This window comes from Serinus canaria, chromosome 6 (genome assembly GCF_022539315.1).
Source record: "Serinus canaria isolate serCan28SL12 chromosome 6, serCan2020, whole genome shotgun sequence".
NCBI lineage: Eukaryota > Metazoa > Chordata > Aves > Passeriformes > Fringillidae > Serinus > Serinus canaria.
The window spans coordinates 27467032-27494244 of NC_066320.1; the positions used below are offsets into that span (position 1 = coordinate 27467032).

A 27213-nucleotide genomic window follows, 5' to 3' on the forward strand; every position below is an offset into this window, starting at 1 on the left:
GTAAATACTTAGTATTAGCTCAGTCCACTTTGATGCTGCCTGTTTTCAGAACCAGGAACATTAGGAGAATTTGGAACATCAGTTTTGCTTGCTGTTTTTGCTAGGGAGCAAGTGTAATGTGGGCTGCCTCAACTGGATTCTTAACCCTGAATATCAGCAACAGAAGTAGTAATTAAGGTATCAGTTCTCAAAAGTTTTGGGTGCCTACTCCAGAGTAGGTAGAGTTGCAACTGTACAATTTTCAGCTGAACTGGACACTTAAATACACTTGAAGAGCCTGGGTTTAGCTTTCATGGGTAGGACTTCCTTAAATCAGAAAGATCTGGGTAGCCTTTCTGCCCTGTCCTTTCTCTTGCACATCACTTCTGTAATGCTCCTGCCCTGCCTCAGGGCCCACGGGCCTGCAGACTTCAGAGAGTGCATTTAAACTGTAAGGGTTCCTGTGCTCTTAGATAATCGTTGTTATCATACCCTCAGTGTGCCATACCTCTGAACTCTGACAGGAACTCCAAAGGTTGACAGTCTGATAGACATGGCAGTATTTGCCTTTTACTTGTCAGTGTGTCACTCTTGGACTGACTGCCCTTGTGACAGGACTGTGCTTGAGGCAAGCATAAGGGACAAGTTGCTTTTTACTAAGGTGTTTTCTTACCAAGGTTTTTTCCCAGAGAGGTTGTGGTGATGTTCAAGACTAGCGTAGATGGGGCTTAAAACAACATGGCTTAGTAGATAATGTCCTGCCCGTGGCAATGGGGTTGGAGCTGGGTGGTCTTTTAAGGTCCCTTCCGACCCAAACCTGTCTATGATCCTATGATTCTCCTTGAATAACTCAAAACTTTCAGTCTTTTCTGACTAAATTGCCCAAGTGTTTGAAACCATATTCCTGATTTTCATTACCATTGAATTCTAGTTTTTTGCCACCTCTTATCTAATGTCAATCCTGCCAATGTTTTAGATACTTTTCACTTTTTGGATTTTTCTGCAGCATCCAGATGAGCAAGCACCACTGTTTTACCCTGCCAACAGAGCATCGTTAAATTGAGTTGGATGTGTTGGATGTTGGTGAGAATGGTGGATAGGACTGCTGTCTTTGTTCTGTTACTTCAGGGCAGAATAGAAATGCTGTTGCTTCATGGGGCTCATATTATTAAATCTGTGACAGTTTATATATGGCTTGTCCTCAAGATGTTTTCTCTTTGCTATGCATTTCTGATATCCTTTCATCCCAAAGGGCTATCGGTGAGCATTTGTCAGCAGCAACAAAATGTAGTATACAATAACAAAGCAGCAAGTTAGACTTATTTTGCTCTTATCTTGTGCTTTTCACTCATGTTTCCCTAGACAAAATAGCTTGTCTGTGAAGTGGCCACTCAGTGTTCAAAGGACTTTCGTTTGTGTTTGATTTGGGCTTTTGGATATTTCACCTCAATTGTCAGTTTAAAGGGATGTTTTTGAGCTGTGTACCTTGCAGGAAAAATATAATTTTGGTTGGCTTGAATTTTGCAATTTGCTGCCAAACAGGAATATTTGTACCACATAATTGAATGAATGAAGATTTTGGTGCCTGCTGCAGATTCTCAAGACCCCCTCTCTACCAGCCTGTAATTCCACTGTGTCTCTGACACTGGTATATTACTGTACTTTCAAGTAGCTTCTGTTTATACTTTGAAGCAAAACTCAGCTTTGAAAGAAACCAAGTCACTTGGTACAGGCAGTGCTCCAAAATCATGACCTGCGTAACTGATTTATTCCTGCATAACAGAATTTATTCCTCTTGAACCCACTTTATTTGATGTAATGACCTTACATTACTTGTTGTTTTAATGTTGTGCTGCTATTAACAAATCAGATGACAATATTTAATGCATGACTTGTAAGCATGTGCAGACTTAATTTATATGTGAGAGCAGTGGCCATTATAAACTCTGTGCATTCATCAACTGAAGATCAAGTAAACCTTGAAGCATTGTTCGTTTTTCACATGTTCTCTCAGACCATTCACACTGGTACAGTAGTAAGACTGAAGAAAAACATCAAGTGACTGTGTTAGGGCAGTGTGCATGCACTTCCCCTTCCTTTCTCTTTGACCCAGTTTCTGCTCTTTTTTTTTACTCTGGCATCTGGCCAGACAGTACCTGTTATTTTTTTATACAGTGTTCTCTTTCCTTTGTGAATATGCCCTAAAGATATTGAGGCATATCATCAGCTTCTGATGTTTCCATCCTTTCCAGTATTGAATTGCACTTCTGAAAAGCATACCTGAAAAACAAGACAATGATTTTTACATGCACAAAAGATTTGCTGTTAAATACTGCATATATATAAGTTTCTTTGCTCTTTATGTTATTTTTTTCCTACCTAAACACAAATTCTATGTGCTTTGGAAAACAATGTGGAATTGTATTTTGGACAGGTTTTGTCATGAGCAGACTGTAGATCTGGTGAATGAACTGTAGCTCTCCTGATAACAGCACTTTTCCTGAAAGGAGTGAGCTTTGATAGTTTGTTACATATTGTCACCCGAAGTATAAGGCAGCATGTGTTAGGTTCAGCTCACTCCCAGGAAGCCGAACTGCTGGAGCTGAGCACCAGATGGAAGATCTTGCTAACCAATGCCTGCTCCAGTGGGCTGCAGTTCAGTGGTGTTCAGTGGATTTTAGCTATTTCGTTTACCAACACCTACACTGCAGGCTTGAAGATCAAGGTTTGTTTTTTTGTTCCCCCAGCAAAGGAGAACTTCATTTGAGATTAGGAATCACTAAGGTCATATTTAATTACATCAGGATTAATTACAGAGTAACAGAATATTGTGTGTTGGAAGGGACCCACAGGGACCATCAAGTCCAGTTCTTAAATGAATGGCCCATACAGGGATCAAACCCACAACCTTGGTGATATAAGCACCATGTCCTAGGCAGCTGATGTACTGGGGAGAAATAACTGCATTTTTAAAGTGACTCCTTCAGATTAGACAAGTAGCAGGAATTAATGGCCTTCACAAGGAATTGTGGTTTGTTTCAGAATCTCCATACAAGTACGTACACAGTAGAGTGGTTATTCAGGCTGGCAGCTGTAACATGTATTCCATCTCAGCTGATAGCCAATAATTCATCCTAAAATAGGAACTATAACCTCATACTAGTACTACCTGTCCTAGTAGGGTTAAAACATGTCAGCCAAGTGTTACAGGTTCCTAATGCTTTCCAGTGCTTGGCTTTGTATACATATGAGCTGGTATCGTGGTCTTGGTCTTGATCTTGCTTTCATGTCTGAATAACTAAGTTAAGAGTATTGCTTGGAGGGGTTTTTTGCTTTATTTATGTTTGTTTGGTTGTTTGTTTTCTTCTGTGGTTTTGTTGGGTTTTTTGATCAGTAAACCCTTACCTCAAAATAATTTTGTTGGAGTTACATCTCTAGTTGGTGGCAATGCTGATGGTGTGTTCCCAATAGGCTGCACTGCCCAGGTGCACACACATGCTAATATTATCACTGCTATGTCTGGCTTGCAGTCCTGATCAGAGAGGACTCTGAAATCACTGGGTGTTTTAATTTGAAAAGGCAGGACCTGTCTCTGAATTATTTTTTCACCTCTGAGAAGAGTCCCTAGAGGCATTTGTTAGGAGGGAGAATGTCTATATCCACAGTTCTCTCCCATGGTAGATAAATTATTGACAGTGCTGAGAAGTGAAATCCTTTTCCTGGCACTGCTCAGAGGCACTAAATTCATCTTGAGGCAGATGAGACGAGAAGAAGTGGAGAGGAAAATCACATCAGCCAAAGATAAATCTTTAATGTTATCTATCATGTGTTACTTTGGAAATAGAGTGGTCTGGGAGGCCTGTATTCCTCAAAAGTTGTCCCTGGGTTATTCATCAGCTGGCGTTGAGGTTTTGATACAGCTTTTTTTTTTTCCAGAAATGATCATTACATTGCTTGAAATACACATCTAGTGCAGCTAGTGTGACATACAGAGCATACAATATCATATGCTCAATCTTCAGTTTGTTTGGTTATTCTTCTGAATTTCAATAACCTAGTAAATGTCACAGTCAAATAAACGGGTTTTGTGCAGTGTGGGGTGTTCAGATACTTGGTGGTAGCTGTTGTGCTAATGTGCTGCTCTGAGTGCCCAGCCGTGGAGCTCAGTGAGGGCACAGCCTGTCAGGGAGAGGATAAGCACTGTCAGTTTGATTTCCTGGTTGCCATTTCCAAGGGCACATTTCCACCCGGGATGGAGGCAGAGATAGTTGCCAAGCACCACTCTTTTTCCAGTGTCTTGCATTCCAAAGTCCTGTGTGCAAAGGGCCATTAGCATTTAGCATTGCACTTATCTTGGCATGTACTGGGCTTTACAACTTTACCAAGATAAATTTTAAGTGTCATTAAATTCAAGGCAAGGAAAAGACTGATGTGGAAAGCATCCAGGGCTTTTTCAAAGAAACCAACACTAGCTAGTAAAGACCATATGAGCCTATACTGTACTAGACTATATATGAACCCTGAGCCCTTGTTTGCCCAATATCTGAGACAGCACAGCACATTTTAGACCCTGTGGGGAGACACTAGAAGAGTTCAGAGTTATTAGTCTCAAATGTGGTATCTGCTGCTCCTGTGGAGAAAACTTCCTTCAGTTAACCTTTCTCCGTGAGGTTAACTGACCCCTGGCACAGGTTCCTGGAGAGGCTGTGGAGTCTCCATCCTTTGATATATTCAAAAGCCATCTGGACATGCTGCTGAGCAGCCTGGTGTAGGTGACTGTGCTGTAGCAGGGGGGCTAGACTGGATGGTCTCCAGAGGTCCCTTCCAACTTCAGCCCCTCTGAGATTCTGTGAAGGACTTGAGTCTCAAACAAGTAGGCTTAGGCCTCGATAACAACAGCTCCTCATGTAACCTATTGAATGGTTGGAGTTTTCCCTATAGGATTCCTGATTTTACCAGCTCAAAACATTCAGGGGCACAAATTCAGTGCTTGTCTCAGCTCTCCCTTTGGAGAGCAGAGTGGTGAAATGATTGCGGTCCTTTTGTCACAGGCTGCCTGTGGTGTAATGGGCCACAGTCCACCTGTGACTCAGCCGGGAAGGAGCAGTGCTGGGGGAAGGAGCAGTGCTGATGGTGACTGCCTGGGGGGCTGCGCTTCCTTCTTGCACCGTGTTATTCCTGGATGCTGCTCACACCCAGCCAGCCATCCCAAACTCCTCCACGAAAGAAGAAACTTCCTTTTCTTGCAGAAATAAAATAAGAAACATATTTGTTTTTAAAAAAGAGAACAAGTTGCCAAGCTCTGGGTATGGGCCTAAAAAAAAAAAAAAAAAAACTAACTAAAAATTTGCAAAACAAACCCAAAACCAAACAAACAAACCCAACCTAAAAACTGAACAAAGATCTTTTAAAAGAAGTTGTGGCTAACAGGAAAAAAGGCATGGTAAAACTGGATAAAGCAACTAATTGGTATTTTTAAGGGAGCAGACAGAAAGAAGAGAACAGAGTGCACACAAAAGGAAGAAGACATCAAGAGCAGATGTAAAAGAACATTATTTTTTCCTGCAGGACAAAATTGTGGTCTAAACAATACAAGCATACATTTCTAGTGTTGCTTTGCTGTAGGAGCAATTGCTTTTGTTGCTTCAAATAGATTGTCTGGTGATAGAGACATCAATGAGATTATTACTGATGTTTACAAGCAGGCAGTGTGGCATGGGGCTCAGCCATGAATAATGAATGTAGTCCTTGTTAAAGGTAAAAGAGCAGAGAGTAACAATTGTAGCAGTATCTACAGCACTTTACTTCCAAGCATAGGATAAAACTGAATTTAATCTCTGAGCAAGTATGTTCATTCCATTTCTAACTGGTTTTTGTTGTGTTTTTTTCCCCATAGCTTGCACCTTCCCTTCCATTACAAGAAGATTTTGTTTATCACTGGAAAGCAATCACCCATTATTACATAGAGACTGCAGGTAAAAGAAGGAAGCACTCTGAATTTGTCTTTTAATTGTGGAAACTAGAATTCACAGTTTCAGTGTTTTTAAAAAGTAAAGATCAAGAAATACTAATATGAATCATGTCTTTAATCAAAATACCAGCAATAACTAGTAAGTAAAAATATCGAGTATTTCCATCTGTAAAATTAGGCATGAAACATGAAAAATGGTTGAAGTCATGTTTCCTGAGTACCATATAGAGAACTGCACCTTTTTACATCTGACCCAGTTTCTGCCTTCACATACTCTGTTTAATCTAAACAGACAGCTGCAGAAATGCAGTCCCTGCTGTTAACATTTTTATTGCTTTGCATCAGGGATTTTCTTGTTCTTCACAAGATTTTAACAAAAGTAATTTTGTGGTCATAGATTTTACCTGACACAGATGGATTTTGTGTGCTCAGTATTAGTTTTTTTTGCTTTAGTGTCTTGTCTCAGTGTAAAGTATTTTGATAGCCCAGACAACAAGTTTTATTAAACCTTACTCAGATGTTACGCTGCTCTTCTTAAAAATAGATAATCTGATGAAATATGGCTGTAGTTGCTTTTTTTAAAACTCTTCCCTGGTTTGGTTTTTCCCCCCAACAATTATGCAGCATGTAAATTTTTAATTTTGGACCTAGTTATGAAACAGTTATGTTTTAAAAATGAGTGTTGCCATGCTTTCCTCAAGCCTATTAGTTCTGACCTTCTGCTGGAAGAGCTGTTGAGTCTGCATTTGTGTCTGATGATCTTGTTTATATCAATATTTACTAGTAAAACTGCAGCGTGACCCTTGGTTCCAAATACCCGTCTTTTGGAACACTATGTGATGTTTCCAAAGGTGGAAATGACAGGGTGGCAGGGAAAACTGACACCTGCAGTGACGTGGTGCAGAATAAAAGCTGACCTCTCTCCCAGAGTTTCAAAGTGTTTTGAAAAAGAAGTTTCCACTCAGTGGATGTATTTCTGTCCTCTGCAGTAGGAGCAGAATTACGTGTAGGAAATTCAAGCACAACACTCCCGGCTAACTGGAGCTTGTGGCAGAGACCAAAATCATTCTGACATGGCAGTTTTCCTGTGTGATCTTGTTGCCAGTTGCATGCAAGTGACAAGTTATTTTTAGATTATTGCATAAACAGTAGTAACCATTTCCCTAGGATAGTTGTTCATGTAGAATTCAGCTGAAAAAAATAAAAGAGGAAAATCTTCATGTGTGGATATGTTCTGCAGTATGTGAATGCCAGCTCCTACTTCCAGTGGCATAAATTCACTGCAGTTTCATGACTTTAATATAATAAAATCATCATCTTACCCTTTCCTTCATAAAGTTTGACAGAATTCTATTTTAATGCAGAAAGTACAGAAGAGAAATTTAAAAGCTTTTGGAGAATAAACAGCACAGAGTTTGAATTTTCTTTGTTGTTATCAACAGAAAAGCCATTTATTTAATTGTCTAGTTTATAGAGGAACTGATTAGCTGTAAATTAGGCTGATGTTAGAGGCCAGATTTGAGAATACTGTATCAAAGGTTAAAGAGGAAGTTATAAAGACCTAGTGCATCCTAAAGAGAAGATTGAGAGTTGTACCTTTCTCTCCCTTGGCTTGCTGTCTGGCAGTAGAAATTTTTCTTTTTTGACTGTGTAATTACTGCATGTTTTGAATTTTGGCACTTCACCTTTTCCCCATTGCAAGGTCAGATACCTACCCAATTCATATTCCAGTGTTCAGATACAGTTCTGAAAGTTTTCTTTAAGACATGTTAAAAACTTGCATATAAAATTCTTTAAATGGGTGTTGTATTTATAAAATTAAATTTAGAACTGAACATAAATATGAGGGCAATTTTTGAATCCTTCTTAATTCCCTATTTCTTTTATTTAGATGACAAAGCTCCTGTGACTGATACGAACATTCCCTCTCACCTGGAACAGATGTTGGATATTCTAGTTCAAGAAGAAAATGAGAGGGAATCAGGTGAAACAGGACCATGCATGGAATATTTGCTACATCACAAGATTTTGGAGACACTCTACACACTAGGAAAAGCTGATGTATGTATTTCTCAGCAGAACAGATTATCTCTTGTGTGAGCTCCTAGTTGTGATAGAGACTGAAGTTCTACAGTAGGTGGTAGTGTGGGACACTGAACTCTAGCAAAGAGTTGCTTGCTTAGATTACAAATATACCAACATATATTACCAGCATAGTACAAATAACAGCCTTTTACAGATGTGATCAGGATGAGACAGCCCCTGAGGTGCCGACAGTGGTAAGACTCCCCACTCTGATAATGCTGATGGTGAAACTAGAAGCAGGAGAAACATTTTTCTTCAGTCTAGAGTTTTTCTGGCTACTACAAGACAGTATTATCCCCCTCTGTCCCTTGTTAAATGTTGGGGGGATTCTTGGGTGAAAAGTCCTGTGTTAAATACAAATTTTTTATTAACTTTTCTGAGTGTGTTGAGCTATTGCTCAGAAAGCCTTGATATCAGAAAGCATTAATTTGAGTTGATCCCCAGACAGCTTTCATACCTTGGCAGTATTGTGTGGTTCTTCATGTTTATTTTGTGGCACACATGAAGTTACCTTCGTGGTCTTGGTCCATCCTCATTGCTGTCTGTCTTGGCAGACTTCTGATCTGAAATGTGTGGGGTTTGGGTGGATCATGGGGTGGATTTTTGCTAGCTTGGCAGCCCTTGGGGTAGAACGTTTTGTATCACAGTGCAGACTCAGGAAGGCATGGTTTATCCTGTTCCAAGGATAAATGGAGCTCTCCAGGGTTTCCTTCTCAACCAGTCTTTTACACATTGTCATGAGTTTTTAATCGATTTTAAATAAACAGGCAACACAGGACAGTGGCTGGCTGAGTCTGAGATGTTTCTTGCTCTGGAAGAACCAGAGATCTGCAGTACCTGTTACTGTACCAGCTGTCCTACAATCATGCTAAAATACCTGCTCCAGCTGGGCTTAAAACCACAGCACTGCTGTATTAAAGATACTTGCTCAGAAGCACAGCTCGTTCAGTAATCTCTAAATGTTGTCAAGAAACCAAGATAAAATGGTGACATATGTGAAGTGGGTAATTAGTAGTGTGTTTCTAAGAGTTGAGAGAAGTCATTCTGTACTCATACAAATATGTCTGTACAAGCAATTCTTGTACAGCCTGTCTTTACACTTTGCCACTTGTGAGTTGATACATCTGAAGTAAACACACAGTTCAGTTCTAGCAAGATGTTGCAAAGATCTGGTGCAAAATGAATAGTTCCCTTTCACAGCAGTCATTACTGTGGATGTGCCCTGATGGTGTGTGTCTTGCCATTCTCTTCAAAGAATTGCTTGACAATTAGCAATGAGTAGGGATTAAAAATCTATAGATAATTACTTAGAAAGGAGAGCCAGGTTAGGCTGCAGGTTGCCCCCTCAGCTGCATTTGGACGTGCAAATGAGGGAAATTATGTGGGGTTAAAATTAACAGCATTTATTAAAGTGCTAATAAATTAGTTATTAGTTATTAACTAAAAAATTAGTTATTAACTAATTAGTTTGGGGGAATTTAGTTAGGAGCAAAGGTACATAAAGGCCCACAAGCCATCAGATCTCTTGAAGATAGGAAAGTCCTTTCATGTGGTGTGGTGCATTAGGGACAGTAGAACAAGGGTCTGCATATTCCACAGATATTTGTGATTTATATTCTGCTCAGGGAAAGCAGCAGCTTTCTCTTGTCCTGGAGCATCTGTACATTTATAAACACTTCAGTTGGCTAAGGTTAATTGCTTATGACCTTAAGAAACCTTCTGTAGGTATTAAGAATTTTATAGTTTATCATTGTGTATTTGTGTGTACTGACTCACTGAATTGCTGGATTTTGTGGCACAGTACCTTAAAACACATCTGACCTGTAGCAAATTAATTCCAAGTTAATTTCCCCTTATCACCGTAATGATACAGAATATTTTCTGGAAAGTTTAGTAGAAGTTTGCCCTAGAGCAATTAACTGAAAGTATGAATAATTTGAAAGAGAAAACAGTAATGAGATGCAACATTTTTTACTGATCTCTGTCAATATTGATAAAAGTAATATGTTAACTGATGATTACTGTAAAAAATACTTTTAGTTAACTTATTGCTGTTTACTTAGCCTTTCTGAGTGAAAAATTTACATCTGTATTTTTCTCCACATTCATTCTATTCTTTTGTTGTTCATCTGTTCTTGTTTCAGTGTCCTCCAGGAATGAAACAGCAAGTTCTGGCTTTTTATACAAAACTTCTTGGAAGAATTCGGCAACCTCTTCTTCCTCACATAAATGTGCATAGGCCAGTGCAGGTACTGTTCAGATTTTTAGTAAACTGTATTTTTGCATGACAAATTTCTTTTATTCTGCTGTAGCTAATGTTATCTTTAATTCCTCTGTTGTCAAGTGAATTAAGGAAATTGCTTGGGTGCCATATCAGTTTGTTTTTTATAATGTGCTGACGATTGGAGTCTTGGACTGCCACTGCAATGAAAGTCATAAATAATAAAGAAAACTTGTTCGTAGCAGTCTAAATCCAGAGCAAATGTTCCAGTCAATAATAATACATAATTGTAGTGTTTATATAGAAAATTAATTCAGTATGTTATTCCTAGAGAAAGCAATAACTTCCTGTCTTAATTTTTCACTTTATGTGACAGAAATTAATCAGGCTGTGTGGTGAGGTTCTGGCAACACCGACAGAAAATGAAGAAATTCAGTTTCTCTGTATAGTATGTGCAAAGCTGAAGCAGGATCCATACCTGGTCAACTTCTTCCTTGAGGTGAGTAAATCAGTTCAAAATTTTACACATGTATTTACTGTGTCATACACAAAATCTAGTGGAGAACTGGTGCTATCACATTCATAGCTTAGTTTTCATTCCGTCTGTTGTTTTTTATCCTGTGATACTAGAAGTCTTGTTCAGAATTTTTTTTTTTCTCCCAGAGACTTTATACATCTGATTTTCACAAGAATTTCATTCAAGGCTCACAAATACATCTGCCCAAGGTCATTTTCCTTTGCAATGAAAGTGCCTTTAGAGTAGGGATATGAATTGCAGTGTAAAACACTGTGTGAGGGAGACCTTGACCTTCCTGAGTTGTTTTTGTCATCCCAATGAAGACCAAGGGACAGATTGCAGGGGGCACTGAAACCTTACAAGTTGCTGAGTGTTCTGCAGGATTGGGCCCTTATTTGGTAGTGGCACATATGCTGGAGCTGCAGTGCCAGCTCACAATCTACAACACAGCACCATCTTCTATCTGCAAGACAGCCTGTGTCTTTACTGCCTCTTTTAACATGTGGTATTATGAAATCAGAGTGGGAGGACAAACAATTTTGAGACTGACTTTCAGTTCCTATGTAGAAGAAGCATAAAAAAAATATAAAAGTCCATTTAGAAATGCTTTTTGCTCCCACTATGCTGTTTCTTATGGTGACACAGTCTCTCTTAAGTACATGCTACTTAGCTGAAAAATATTCCTTCAGGACTATTTTACAAGCTTTCCACCAACAAGATCTGTGACAGCAAAGACTGCTAAACTGCAAAAAGATGTTATTTTCCATTAAGTATGTGATTATCATTTGCATGTCAGTAGTAAAGAATCCATCTTGAGTTTATTTTTACCTCAATTAAGTATTATCCTGATTGCCATTGTATGTCATCGTTCCTGCTGCTTGTTGTACAAGCAGCAGACATGGTATGAGGATTGAAAAGTTAATGTTTAAACAGTAGAAGCACTCAGAAGCAAACTACTGCATATATTACATGCAAAGTAGGGTAGAATTCTAAACCAGGATTACTTTTAGTGTTATTTGTGTAAGTTGTATGGTTTAAGCCTCTTAAATAGTGCCCTTGCAATCAAACCTGAGAACCCCAGTCATAAGAACCACAAGTGTTTTGTCCCACTTTATAAGTGTTCTTCCCCAAAATAGCGAGATTCCAATATTTAAAAAACAGACATGGAGAAACAGATGATTCCGAGTTTCAAAGGGGTCTCTAGTTTCACAAAATGCTGGCTGTGGAGTTCAGGCAAGCTGGCAAACATTTCTTGTAGCTCCTGTTACTTCACAGTATTATTCTAGGTGTTGTAGCCTAAAGCATTTGTCTTCACAACTTGTGATGGTTGTTTCCAGATCAGTTATGCGGAGCGCAGAATTGCGTTTCATTAGAAGAGAATATTCTGGTTGTTCACATTTGGCCTCTTAGAGGTGCTGTTGTGACTTGATCACTTTCAAATGCATGAAAGGGTAAATTTACAGAATTCTGTGTGGCATTTCCACCTCCAATCTCCAACGCTTACAAGATGAAATGCAGATGGATCTTTCCAGAGAGTGTTTGTATCTGTTAGTTTTGCTTCCTTCTTCGACTGCTTCCAGTCAGTTTATACAGCATGTTATGCACATAAAAATCTGAGTGTGTACAAACTCACTTCCTTTGTGTGATTCCGTGCCAGATAGTTTGTTGACAGAATGCTGATTTATATTTTAAATTTATACAAATATATATTATTGGTTAATCAATAGAGGTGAAATCTTTCACCTATATTGCTTAATCAATAAGCCTAAACTTGGGCAAGTTATGTCTGTTGTGGAAATAAGAACTTGAAGAACTTCATTCTACTTTTTAAAAACTTTAGGATCCCTATGCTAATTTTTTTTTATTAATGTATTCCTTTTTTTTTTAAACTAAGTTTTCCTAGTTATTGTGCAGAGAGAAAGAATATACATTGTAATGTTTATTTATCACCTCTACCTCAGTTATATTTTAGGGTAAACTTGTGTCATCTCATCCCATCTTAGGTGAGATACTCCTTGCAACTGATTGTTTCTGGCAAAGGGATACTTAACTCTCTGTTCTTCAATTTCTGTTCCTAAGACCTTGAAAAAGTTCTAATATAGCAGCTAAATAGTTATACCTTCATTTTATAAAATTACTCTTTGGTAACGCTGAATTCATGAGTACTTCGTTTAGAAAGCATTGAATATGTGTTTTATGTAACCTTTTCTATTAGGTCATTCAGGATCCTGTTTTGCACCTTTGCAGGAGGCAGGTGAGCAGCTGAGCTGCAGAATTGCATGATCAAACAATAGGAAGCTGAAATACACACAAAGATTCTGCCTGTGTGTTATTCAATGTACAAACTGCTTTGTGTCACCTGCCAACGTAAGAGTAATGAGCTATGGACGCATTGTAGGGGCATTCATACATTTATATATGTTAATTCTCTCATCACTGCTTTAACTAAATAAACAGTGGCCTTTCAAATGGCAGAAGAATCCAAACATGAAGTAATAAGCCACTGTAAGATGAAATAAGTATTTTACAGAATATTGCCCAGTTTTTGAAAAAAAAAGCTTTTCCCTTTAGCAACTCTGCCTGCAGCTTGAGTGGTGCCAGCAACAGTGTTGAGTCCAGGATTGAAATGCTGTTCCAGCCTTTATGTGCAAGGGTCACTGTTGTGATTCAGATATTTCTGTGTATTGATGAGGATATTGATATTGAAGGACTGCAGAAGGTCTGGTGATAGCAAACGTGGTTCAGACAGACACCTTTTTGTTGCTTTGCCAGCCTTGCGCTTTTCACACTGTCAAAAAAACATATTGAAGCAGTAATTTTTCTACTGCATTCAAAGAGCATCCTTATTTTAAAGCATGCAGTCTGCTGCTTTTTCCACTGGTTTGCTTCTCCAGGGAATTGGTTCTGTGAGTGCATCACAATGCCCAGTGCAAATTCCCCACAATGAATGCACGGCCCTCGAGCAAGTGTTCACAGCAGCTCTCCAGTTTGCTGCCTCACTGTCATGTACTCAGTCCCTGCTGGTTTGTCTGTACTAAAATCCATTAACCCCAAATGGTTAGCCTTTTAAATTATTAATGCTTGAGATATATTTGTAATAATTTTGGTGTTATCATAGAGAAGGGAACCGTTTGGATTTATAATCTCACTGCAGTTCTCACTTGAAAGAAATGTCTTGTGCTGCCTTCTAATTTATGATTCCAATAAAGTATTCCTCACCTGCACTTACGCCAGAAGAGCACTGAATTCTTACCTTTCTGTGAGTTTCTTCATTATCACACAGCACAAATTTAAATGTCCTTTTATGTGCTGGAGACAGATTTATGGGAAGACAGATGGGTTGCCTTTTGTCAGGCAAAGCAGAGATGGTTTGGAGCTTCCAGGAAGCTTCTCCGTGACCTCTTAGAGTATCCAGTGCCCAGTGCCAACTTCTAATACCTTTGTCCATTCAATCTACTCAATTTTTTCTTCTTGAGAATCACAATTTGAGAGTACTCTGCTGTCAGAAAAGGTGTTTCTTTCCCTTTCCTGTTGAAGGTGAAATCTCAGGAAATTTACAATTATTTTGCTTGGGTGATTCCAACTGGAAATAATGTTTCAGACATTAGATGAATGTGAGACCTTGACACAGAAAGGAATGTTTTATAAAAAGTGCTAAGTTCTAAAGGTGCCACCCATAAGATAAATTAAAAACCTCTATCAAACTGTGGGCAAATCAAGTGAATATGTGCCTTCAGTAGTGAAAGAAAAAGCTGCCATCCTTTTGTAAATGGCATATTCAACCTTGAAGCAAAATGTATAGGGCTTAAGAGAAATTTAAGCAGATTTAAAAGTGTCCTAGGTTTATAAAACACCCACGCTCCCACACGTTGTATGTTTTACATGGTTACCGTATCCAGCCTTGACTACTTCAAACGTTGATGTTAAAAAAATTGCTTTTAGTAAACTCCTGCTTCAGGAGGAACAGTAATTTCATCTGTGTAATTCCAAAACATGCTTTGCAGAGTAAGTTAAAATCAATGGCTCTCCAAGGATCAGCAAGTGTAATCACAGAAGACATGATCAAAGACCAAGAGTCCGTGACAACAGACGCGGGGCAGCCTGGCCAGCCTGAGGAGACGCCTGGTGCTGCCGGAGCCGAGCACATGGAGAAGGAGGATGAGCTCCCACAACAGGCAGAGGAGCTCTCTTTCAGTCTGGATGAACTCAATGTCACATCATCACCTGAGTCCTCCACTGCTTGTCCAAATCAAGACTATAATTTAGTGAATTCTCTACTAAACCTCACTAAAAGTCCTGTGAGTTGTTGGTTTTTATTTGGTTTATGGGTTTTTTTCCACTCTGTGTGATAAAATGAAATAGTTGGATGCTGTGTGAAGTGGGCAGAGGGAGTGAATAAACACACTGTATTTTAGCTATAAGAAGTGAGAGGTTTTACAGGCACTTTTTGTAAATTGGCAATTTTCTTTGTAAATTCAGATTTAAGTAAAAATACTGTTTTAGCAAATAATTACTAAGCTTGTTGATGGTAATATAATTGGATTTTTTAAGAAACTTGTATAGGGTGCTGTATGTTTCACAGAAAAAACTGCACAGAATAATCAGAAGGTTAAATATATTAGAAGAGAATGTTTCTAAAACTACCTGCAATTAACCAAATGCACTCTCTTTGTAATGGCACTGAGCTATCTCTAGGAGTGGGTTTTCTCTTAAAAAAGCCTGTTGTATGTCTACCCAGCTTAATCATCAAATCCAGACTTAGATTCTTTCAGATAATTTAGAAGAGGTTTAGGTAAGCCTGTAATTACTGCAGCAGGGGCAAGAGCAGAAAACCCGGTCTACCACTGTACCTCGTTATTGTTACATGAGTGGTTTACAGGATTTGGTATCTTGACCTACAGCTTTAGTTCTCTCAGCTGAAAGGTTGCAGCTGGCATTTTTGTATTTCACACAAAATCAGGTGAGAATCTTAATTTTGTAGCATCCAAATTCACTAGAGGTAATGGCTGAGAAAGCAACAAAGATAAATGTATTCAGTCACTGTGGGGGAATGGAGAAGTTCTGTTTGGAAGGTGTTTGCTTCTTGATTTCCAGTGGTCTTCATTCACCCTCTGATTAATTCTTCCATGCCCTTCTGCCAGGACGGCCGGATAGCAGTGAAGGCCTGTGAAGGTCTCATGCTTTTGGTGAGTTTGCCAGAACCAGCAGCTGCCAAGTGCCTGACTCAAAGCACTTGTTTATGTGAATTGTTGACAGACAGGCTGGCCACCCTCTACAAAGCCTTGCCTCAGTCACTGGATCCCTTAGACATTGAAACAGTGGAGGCAATTAACTGGGGGTAAGAATTTTATTTTTGTATTTAATACTCAAAGTGACTTTACACCCTTCCCTGAAACTAATTTGATAGGTGGATAATGTGTATAAAATACACACACAGGCTAAAGCCTCAAGGGCAGAGCTGAGATAGAGCTGTAGCACAGTGGTGCGCTTTAGGTATCCTGTGTACCTGTGATTTCTGACATGCGGCCAGGTCTGCCTGCCAGTCCGTGGCAGAAATTCCTCAGGGGGCAAGATTTTCCACTGGATTACATCAGCAGTTTCTAGTGATGTCACTGTAGTATCATGTGTGGGTTAATATTCTCATGCAGATATCAAGGATTTAGGAAGCATAAACTTCTCACTATACACAGTGAGCATTGTGAGCTGCTCTGAGGGGCAGGAAGGGTCTATTTGTTAACAGGCTGCTGTTGCAAAATCTTTGCAGAAAAAAGAAGGAAAGAGTTGCTTCATAAGTAATTAGCATGAAGCAAAAGATACATGCCTGTTATCCTAACTGCTTGTAATTTAGATTCTTAAAACATTTATCTTTCCCACTCTGCCTTCATTATTATGACTTGCTCCTGGTCTGTTAGTACTGAGACGAAGGAAGATATTTACAAAATGCCTAGCAAAATTTCTGGTGGCTGGAGTTTGGAATTAGAAGGGGAAAACCCACACCTTTAAATTGTGGGATAAATAAACAGTGGAGTTTTTTACCAAAGAAAGTTGTGTATTTGTTATTCCTTACAGCCCTTAAATTGAGATAGATGTTTCTTTCTGAAAGATACACTCTAGTTCAGGTATACACTGTTTTGGTCGACTTGCCTGAGGTCACTTACAGAGTAGAGAAGAACAATTGCCTTCATTTTATGGTTCTGTGACTACAGGAGTTACTGATTCATTTTCTGTAGTCTGTGTATTCTGGGAGAACAGACTTGGTGATCAGTTTTCCCTTCTGACTCCAGAAACACTTTTTCCTTCAGCACGCACTGAATATTTTTGTTGTGATGGCACTGCCAGATCCATAGAGATCAGCAGAAAAGCATTTTTAATGTTCTCTTCATTACAAGTAGGTCATTAATTACTCTGTTAGGTTCAGTAAGAATAGAGTCCAAGATTCTTCAACTACTTGTAGACTAAAGAAATATTTTTCCTCTGTGTGCTCTAGTTTGGATTCCTACAGCCACAAAGAAGATGCATCTGCTTTTCCAGGGAAAAGAGCATTGATTTCATTTCTTTCTTGGTTTGACTACTGTGATCAACTCATCAAAGAAGCACAAAAGGTTTGAAATGTGTTCAGATGATACAAATATTCAGCAAATAAGTAGTTCCAGTTGTTTCCTAGCTTCTGAGTTTGAGACACACCATTTTGTACTTTTGTTTCAGATGACTGCTGTTGCTATGGCAAAAGCTGTGCGGGAACGATTCTTCATTGATGTTATGGAACCTCAGCTGATGCAAACGTGAGTAGGATCCTACAAGACACAACAGAACAGAGTCTGAATCAAGCTGATTTTTGGGGAGTGGAAATCCACTCCATATCTGATATGGAAATGTTTCATTCAGTTCAGAGATTGGAATCCTCACGTCAACTGCACTATTGCACCGCATTGTTCGTCAGGTGACTTCGGATGTGCTGCTGCAGGAACTGGTGTATTTCATCCTTGGAGAGCACAGAGAGCCAGAAACCCTGACAGACATCAACAGGCATCCACTGCGGCACAGGCTGATCGAGCACTGTGATCACATTTCTGATGAGGTGAGGCCTGATCTGACACAGGAGTGTCTGCTGGCCTGGTCTGGAGCCCAGAGAGTCTGTAAAGACACCATTGTGAGGACTTCTCATATTTGTGTCCAGTAACATCTTTTCCCAAGAAAGAGAATTCTGGCTCCTGGCCCTAAAAATTCCCTTTAGAAAATAAAGTCAATCTGTTTTCTCCACCTAGCAATATTTCCTTAATATTTCCTTTTATTTTTTTTTGCTAAAGATTTTTTTTGTGAATTTGTGTGCCCACTATGCATATCCAGTTAGACTTGCTTGTCTGTAAGATATAGTGAACTGAGCTTTTGTAATTGCATTTTAATTTGTTGCTGTTATTTTCCATGTTGTGTCAGTTCTGTCTTATTATCATATAAGATACAGATAAAAACTAAGTGTGCTCGGAGGATATATGCAATGCCAATTAAAAGATGATGTGATAAGTTTAAGCTCTTTACATACACTAAGCATCATTAAAACAATTTACTTCAGTAACATCCCTCCTCAGAAGCTACTTGCTTCATTTTTTCCATGAAATAACCTCAGCCTCTACTTTTTCAAATAAAAACCAAGCTTGCCTGAAATAAAAATCTGTGCTTTTTTGTATCCATTTATTCAGTATGCCTACCTGCTCACCCTGTCAGAATGAGTTATCTCTGTAAATCAGTTATCTTTGCAAAGCTAAGCACTCTCAAGCAGACTTGAAAAATTGTCTTTGTATTGCTTGAAGCCAGTGTTCCTTTAAAAGCCTACATAACATCTCCATGTAAAAATCATAGCCTATAGATCTAGTCACAATATCCCAGTATTACTTCCTTTTTTTCTGGGTATTTATTAGTAACTTTAAGTCCTGTTGTGGGTCTCATTTGCCCAGTGACAATCATCTTCCAGCATGGATGTAACTGTAGAACAGAAAGCTAAATTCTGAGTTCTCTGTACGTTCTTTGTATTGTTATTTTGACAGATTTTCAGAACAGGTATTTTTACAAAAAAAAAAAAAGCATTCCCATAGTGATTTTCAAATGTATTTGAACTCTTCATCCATGTTCATACCACATGTAGCATCATAATTTCCTATTTATTCCTATGATTTTGTTTCCTTCCATAATGTCAGTAAGTAATTGCAATGTTCTAGGATGGACAAAGCAGATAAAAGGCAAAAGCACAGGGCAGCAGTGCATTAGTTTATTGAGTTTTTACTCTTTCTGTTGCAGATCAGCATAATGACTTTACGAATGTTTGAGCACCTTTTGCAAAAACCCAATGAGCACATTCTTTATAATTTGGTTCTGAGAAATTTGGAAGAAAGAAACTACATGGAATACAAGCCTCCCTGTCAAGAAGATAAAGATGTGGTAGAGAATGGACAGATTGCTGGAGCAGTGTAAGTTTCATTTTTAAGAGTTTTCACAACAAGTAACTTGGATCCTTATTTTTAGAACAAAACAGTTTTTTTTCCAGTAATTGAAAGAAAAGTGAGCCTGGAGAGCACTTGAGTGCTCTATGTATTAATCCATATCCGTAAAGTGGTGCAGAAATTCCGACATCAGCAACTTAGGGAAACTCTTAGAACAGGAACAGAAAATCTAAAATTACCACAAGCCTCTTTGCAGAACAATAGACACTCAGAGGTCTTCGTGTCTCAATGTATTTATGCATCTACCAAGCTTAAATCTATGCATATTTTATTGCAATCAGTGAGAATATTCTTGCAGTCAGTAACTTCAGTGTTTTGCTTACATTTATGTTCCTAGTGATTTTTGATGGAAGAACATTTCTGAGGCACTACATAAAATAAATAAATAAAAGAGTGAGGCACTACATAAAATGTATATGCTAGGTAACTCTTAGAACTCAGTGTTTTAGTGAAGGAGAGGTAAGGTCTGGCCACACAAACTATTTTAGTCATCTAGAATAATTTAAATATGTCCTGGAGTAAAACTCTCTTCTGTGACAAATATGGCTAAGAAGTTTTAAGTGACTTGATGCAGTAATTTTGTCCAAGTCAAAAATGTCTCGTCTGTTCTTCACATTGTTGGGTATTTGCAAAGGTTGGTATTTCTGCATATTAATTCTGTAATACATTGTGGATATTGTTATGTTCTGGAAAACATCCTCATTGTTCAGAGAAGAAAACCAGCCTGCCTTGTGACCCAGAGATTTTCCTGCCTTCCATAACATTTTGTGGATGATTATGTTTTTGTCTAATGTAATTTCAGAGATCTGGAGGAAGATCCATTATTTACTGATCTGTCTCCAGATAACACATTGTCAGCTCAGGAGTGGCTCAGTGCTTCTCCACCTGTCAGTCCAGAACATCCGAAAAATGATGGGAAGACTGAAGTTCATAAAATTGTAAATAGGTGAGTTGAAACAAAGACTTGAGGAAATGTCTGAATGTGTGGGTGTCTGCACACACTGTGCAAATTAAATGTGTACTCTGTAATGGATGTTATTCTGTGCCAGCTGGGAAAATTACTCCACAGAAGGAAATTGTGGCATTTTATCAGAAAGCTACTTCTGAAAGATTAGAGCTTGCATTAATTCAACATAAATGAGAGAAATAGAAGAACTTTGCAGCTAATGGCTGAATACTCAGAATTCACAATTATAAAAGTTGCTTTTTGCAGAAATACTTGCTGTACTTAAAAGGCTGTTACAGGACTTAACCTGCCTGGACAAGTCTGGGGCGCCTTGCCATAAACCTTTCAGGGGAAAAAAGTCCCTCAGACTTCCTTAGAACTTCAAAGTTGCATAAACACATACATAAAAGGATAATTGCCATGCTAGAGATAACCTTCTGTTCCCTGAAAGTCAGGGGGCACCTGTGTCACCTCTGACATACCTCAGTGCCTGTCAGACTCACTGCAAATTGGATATCACAAGGAGAACAAGCTCTGCTCTAAGCAACTTACTGCTGGTAATTCTCTTAGGAACTAATATTAGGATGAGGGCTGTTTGCTCTGTCAGTACTTGGTAGCAGAGCAGCACTGGTGTGTCAGTGCTGACCTATCTGCCTGCCCAGAAATAATCAAAGGTGTTAGCCAGAGGAAGCAAACAGCCCAGAGACAGCCAGGACACAGTGACATCATCACTTCTTGACCTCTTTCCCCCAGTATTGCTATTTATAGTTTATGGTGGACATGGTTTGGAGCAAAGACACAAAGAACACTCTCCTAAATTCATCTCAAGTAACCTGCATCAGGGAATAGAAATGTTTTCTGATTTGCAGTGTCCTGCAAATTTGTATTCTTTGAGATAAGATGAAAGTCAGTTACTACATATTTCTGTATATCAATTCTACAGGAGTGTCCAGCAGTTCTTGGGGTATAATGAAGGCTGAAATTTGAAATCAGGGTCCAAAGACTGGGTTTTATTTTGCTGTCCAGAAATTTCAATGTGTTTAATTTATTTGTTTTAAAATTACTAATATTATTCAGAATTTCCTGATGCATTTTATGTCAGATATTGGTGAAGTAATAAGGACAGAGTATTTGACTACACACCTGACAAAGGCAGTTATAGTTGTAACAGGGACATTTATATGCAGATACTCCTGGTGTGTCTTAGATGTTCATTTTTTTGCCTCAACAAACTGGTAAATAAAACTACCCATGAAGTAGGTTAAGAAGAATTTTATCTATAATTCATCTTCTCTTTTGGCTCATTTATTCCCAAGTATATTTCGTTTCAGCTATAGTAAGATGGAGTCTGACCTTTAGCAAATACTTGATCTATTTATGAATATTCCCTTTAATCTCCATTCTGTCTGCTGATTCCCCAGAAAATGCTCTAGTGCCAGATACAAAACTTAGCAAGTATATACCTTGTTATTACCTATAGTAGTTGGAATAGGTAGGCTTAACTAGATTTTGTGTTCTCTGTTCTTCACATAAAGTTCTGGTAGAGTCTGTGGACTAATTGGCCAGACAATTCAGCATTGTGTGTACACTGCTACAGATGATGAGGAAGTATTGATCTGCTGCTCTGTGGAATATAGTCATTAATGTACTTTTTTTCTCTTCAGTTTTCTCTGTCTTGTACCTGATGAAGCAAAGTCATCATACCATGTGGAGGGTACAGGTTATGATACTTACCTCAGAGATGCCCACAGACAAGTAAGTCAGTGAACTCTTCCTTAGTCCTTGAGAGTTTGAAATGCTGGTGAGAATATAGAAATGGTTCTGTAAATAGTCCTATTAAATGCATCTTTTGGTAATGGAAGATGGGAAAATTCAATTTTCATTTTTAATGAAAACTTACCTTTGGAGATCTTTTGATGATGAATTCACCTTGTATTGCACTAGTGGGAATAATGGATGACATTAAATGCATTAATATTCATATAACAAATACAGTGAGAGAAAACCTGAACTGCAGATAGATTCTTAATTTGCTTCTGCATTTATCTGCATTCTCTTGGAGAATTGCCTGCCAAGCTGTTTGAAAGAACCAAAGAGAAATTAAAATGCTGCATAGGAGTTATGCAATCTGGGACTTTGCAAATAAAGGCTCATCTCAGGGAATGCACAGCCTAAGGCATTCAGGTTTGAAGCTGGGAGTTGAGGTTGGCAGGGAAAGCTTTATGATTTACTGTTTAGAAATAAATGCAAGTTTTGCTTTTACAAACACAGTTTCCTTGGTCAGAGGACAGTCACTGTTTGTTTGCAGCTTTCTTATTGAAACCCTGTGAATCTTCTAGAATAGAAAAATTTTTGAAAAGGAACAGAGTAACTGAAAGCTATATTTAGTAGGTAATTCAAAAATTCCATAACCTTGGAATTATGTTATCAGCTGCTAAAGATGGGACGTTGGATTTCTGTATTTATATTGCTTCATCTGTAGTCTCTCCTGAAAAGAAAGGGAATAGAAAGTAGAGAATAAGGAAACAAAGGTTGATGTAAAATTCCCCTATGTGGTATTCTTGGATGCCAGAAACTACTTATCATCTTCGTCTTTCATTCATGTCTTGGGAAAAAGAGTGTACTGGGAGTTATTAGAGAGCAGAATTGGTTTCTGTCACTTCCTGACGATGATATGGCTACTGTTAAAATATTTCCCCCCTAAGAGTAGCCCTGCCTGTTGCTGTTATTACATCCAAATAGCTGTTCTGCCTCCTTATTGCTATTCCTGGAAGCCTGCAGTAGTAGGCAAGCTACAATCAATGCAGAATTTTTTAGTCTGTTTTCTGATTCTTTTGCTTCCATTTCTTCCTATGTTCTTTATTTTCTCTGCTTCAACTTGTGCTCCTTTCAAGGTGTAATTCCTTGCAAGTGAGGCATCAGGCAGCCCAAAGCAAATATGGGGCAAGGTAGAGAAAGACTGCCAGGGGTGTTAGGAAACAAAGAGAGGGAAGAGGAAGCCCTGAAATACTTTTAGTTTGTATGTTCTGCATGTACACGTGCCTTTCCTGTGCTGGGAATTAGGGAGCAGAATGGTTTGGATAGCAAGATCAGCTACACATAATGCAGTAGAAGTGTGGAAATCTACTTGCAAGAAGATGGTTAAGAATGCAATTCCTGCTTCAAAAGAACCCTGATTAGGTTTTGTATTGTTGGTGTTGCTTTGTGTTTGGCCCCAGCTGCTTTTTTGGAGCTCTGTTCCCCACTCATTGCTTCTCAGACTATCCTAGCAGCAGCAATATCCCCAGGAAAATGAGGTGCCTGCTGATAGTGGTTTTACTGATAGTGTTTACTTTAGAATGACTGATCTTTTTGAGCTTAGATTTATAATTTAGCTACAGATTATGGGTTGAAGGTGTATGGACTATCAAAGGAAATGGAACAGTTTCCATGGAGATTGAAGTGTGTTTTCCTCACTACTTTTTTGTAGTTCCGGGATTATTGTGTCATTTGCTTACGGTGGGAGTGGCCTGGATCTCCCAGGTCTTTGGAAAAGTGCAATTTAGAAGCGTCATTTTTTGAAGGACACTTCTTGAAAGTTCTGTTTGAAAGAATGGGGCGGATTCTTGATCAGGTAAGAAAAAACAAGTTAAGAATTCCATTTCTGATACTTTCATCGCTTTTAAAGAGCTGATCACCATCAGGTCCTGTGAATTCCCATCACTCTCTATTATAGTGTCCTATTATTGTGTAATGTGCCTGTTCCTGGTCATAAGCCTGACAAGAGCCATTTGCACATATAAAAGCACAAGGAACATGTGCAGGAAGCCAGGAGTAGCCTCTAGATCAGCTCTGTGAGTGTTCATGGGAACACTCTGATATGAATCTGTGATACCACAAAGCTTTGCAGAGGGGTAGCTCTCACTAACCTCATTTCTGACAGAAGATAGCTTAGGCACACAAGTGAAGTAACTTGTTTCAAAGACCTCATGTACTAGACACTACCTTCTTCCTCCTGCTATTACAAATTTCTGTGGAACTGACTGTACCCAAAGATTTTTTTTTTAATTTCCTGAACTTCAAAATTTCCTGGGTTTAATCTTTTTAGCTACAGGGAATTTTTTTAGAATTTATCTGATATGGGGCCATTTAACTGAGTCTGCTGACATATGGACAGAAATAAAAGCTCTGTGTGAAGAAACAGCTTTCTTTAATGCTCTCAATTAGTTGGAATCACAACAGCAATCTGTCAGAACAATGCAGCACGTGTTACCCCTTTGTTTCCTTCTCCTCTTGTGAACACCAGATAATGCTCATACCTTCAAAGCTTCCTAATGAATTGGCTGACTGAAACAGCTCTAAAGACCTTCTCCTACAGTTCAGCTAGGTAGGCAGTGAATAGATTTATGGAAGGAATTTTTGTCTCTCTCTGCAGAATAACTCTGCAATAATAACTCAGAATGTAGTGATCTCTTTTACCTGTAACATCTGTGGTCCAGGGGCTGAAAGCTTCATTTGTTAGGAGATTGGGATGAATCCATTGCTAGAGTGCCAAGTGCAGAAATAACTGCCACTGACTGGAAGAAATAAGTGCCTTCATTTCAAAAGATTTATGAGGCAACTTTGCAATGCAATAGTGTGTGGAAACAAATTCAAGAATAAGATACCTAAATATTACTTATGTGGGCATATGTAGTCAGTGGAAATTTTGTCAGAGCAGCCCCAGTAGTCCCTGGGGCTCTTAGGCTGAAAGGCAAGTAGGTGTCTCTTTCAGTGCAAAGTGAATCACTCAGCTCCCTCAGCTCTGTGAACTGAAAGCTCCACTCAGGTGCCTGAGCTCAGCTATCTGTTGTCATTTTTGTGGTGTCCAAGATATTCCCAAAAGTTGTGGTTAAAACACAGATCTTGTAGGATCCACCCGCTCTGGAACCATCAAGAGACCAGCAGATACTTGGGATCATCTGAGATGGCAGGAGATGTTTGTGTGTGGGCAGGTATATGAAGTGTCAGATCTCTGGTGAGTCAGCTAATGAGAGCTTAGACATGGCTAAATGCATCTGTCTTAATCTGAGGCTGAATTCATCCAAATCTCTCAGATCTGAAAAGGGGAAGAATCTGTTCTCTTATTCTTCAGTGGGATGCTAACTGGAGAGCATAAAGATGAGAATTTGAGGTCATTGAATCCTCCTCGGTGTGATGATGCCAGTGAGGGTAGTACTGCCAGTATGCAGTCAGAGATTAAATGTAATCCACTTAGATCAACAAGGTTGATTGACACAGAGGTGTGCCAAAGGAATGTCTGTCCCTCTCTTGTCAACTTAGTCTGTTTTGCCACTGAAGAAATGGAGGTTCTACTACTTTGTAAATTCTGGGCTGAATTAAAATGTCAGCTTGTTTTCACTGGGATGACAAAATCAAAGGCAAAAAAAAAGTTTTGAAACATAAAGAAGCCATAAAATGAAGCAGTGAAAATGCTTGCTTTCATGGAAATAAGTTCCTTACTAGAATGGTTAAATCCTTTAAAATAGGCACTTTTTTTTTTTCCTGGAAACTTAGGTACTATTTTATTCCTTCTGAGTGATAAGCATTTTCCAGCATCTGACGGTGTTGCCTCTCCCATTTGATTGATTTGGGGAAGGGAGGTAGACAAGAAGCTCAGAATTTCCTGCTGCTTTCTCAGTCCAGGACTGGTCCCATCTGCAATGGGTTGCTGCCACAAAATGGCCATGCCTTCTGCAGTGGTTCTTTCCCAGAAAAAAATAAAGTAGAAGAGAAATAACATATTTACTGTAAACATGGATTTGTCTCTGGCAATTTCCTGAGCTCATATACTTTACAATTTCCCAGGAGAAGCAAGCAGATGTTTAATCTAGGCTGATTCCATGCTATTTCTTTAGCTGAAGAAATATTTTATGGGAAGAGAACTTGCCCTGCAATAAACAAGTGTGCAGAAGCTTCAAGTGGTTGTAGCAACAATACAGATAATAACATCTAATGCCCAATTGTCATATTCACAGCACTGCTGTTGTGAAAAGCAGAGGTTGAGCCTGTATTCTAATCTAACTTTTTGTCTATTTATTCATAACCCTGTGTAAAAAGTTCTAATAGTTAAATAAACATGAGGTGGATGAAAAGAAGCCTGCATGAAAATAACAAAGCACTGTGTTTCCCTCTTTTTGCAGCCCTATGATGTAAATTTACAAGTTACATCAGTGTTGTCCAAACTGTCCCTGTTTCCTCATCCTCATATACACGAATACCTTTTGGATCCTTACGTCAACCTCGCCTCTGGCTGCAAGTCTCTCTTCTCTGTGATTGTCAGGGTGAGTAAACACAGCAATAATTACACATGGCTGTACAGCAATAATACATTTAGTAACTTTGTCATTAGGGGTAGTAGTTGCTGGGTATTTTAATTTGGTAAATGTTTGTCATTGAAAGCTGATTTTGAATCAAGATTTGGCCTACATGGATATCTCTGCTCATACTCTTTTTTTTTTTTTTGATGAAGGGTGTTCTTGACAGTTAAGTCCTGGATTTATCAAAAGTCCCCTTCTTCTCCAATTCCATCTCTTCCTGCCAGACTTGCATCCTAGAAGTGCTGGCTGGGTGCCTGTCACACTGCAGTGTCCTCAGTCAGAGTCCCTCACTTACCCCACGCACCAGCTGTTATTAAGCTGGTCAGAAGCCTGTTAAGGATGCTGCCAATAGTAACAGAGGGCTTGGCTCCCTTTCTCCCCAGCAGCCCTCCTGTTCCAAAATACAGCCTTCACTCTCCCCCCGTGTGCTTTCCCTAGGTCCAGGAATTCACTGTTTGATTGTCTATGTCAACATTTAAAAAGACAAAATAATCATTGATGTAACTAAAATAAGTAATGCCATTTGACAAGAGCAAGTAAGGCTTTTGTATTTCTTTGCTTTCTGCACTCACTCACCTTCTTTCTGGGCAGAGCAGCCTCTCTGCAGGTTGTTCTGTGAGCCTGAGGATGCTGAAGTGGGCACTGTGGCTGCCATTGAACC

General features: G+C 38.9%; 1 protein-coding gene across 1 annotated transcript in view; it reads left to right on the top strand.

Moving 5' to 3' along the window:
* Positions 1-27213, top strand: part of FHIP2A (FHF complex subunit HOOK interacting protein 2A) — a 33665-nt gene that overhangs the window by 2147 nt on the left and 4305 nt on the right. Inside the window, exons 2-15 of the mRNA XM_009087165.4 lie at positions 5876-5954; positions 7842-8011; positions 10180-10284; positions 10633-10755; positions 14778-15071; positions 15915-16111; positions 17261-17375; positions 17479-17555; positions 17659-17851; positions 19066-19235; positions 20071-20214; positions 21879-21969; positions 23684-23827; positions 26376-26516. Of these exons, the coding sequence (XP_009085413.1) occupies positions 5876-5954; positions 7842-8011; positions 10180-10284; positions 10633-10755; positions 14778-15071; positions 15915-16111; positions 17261-17375; positions 17479-17555; positions 17659-17851; positions 19066-19235; positions 20071-20214; positions 21879-21969; positions 23684-23827; positions 26376-26516 (2043 nt within the window). The remainder of the gene's footprint in view (positions 1-5875; positions 5955-7841; positions 8012-10179; positions 10285-10632; positions 10756-14777; positions 15072-15914; positions 16112-17260; positions 17376-17478; positions 17556-17658; positions 17852-19065; positions 19236-20070; positions 20215-21878; positions 21970-23683; positions 23828-26375; positions 26517-27213) is intronic.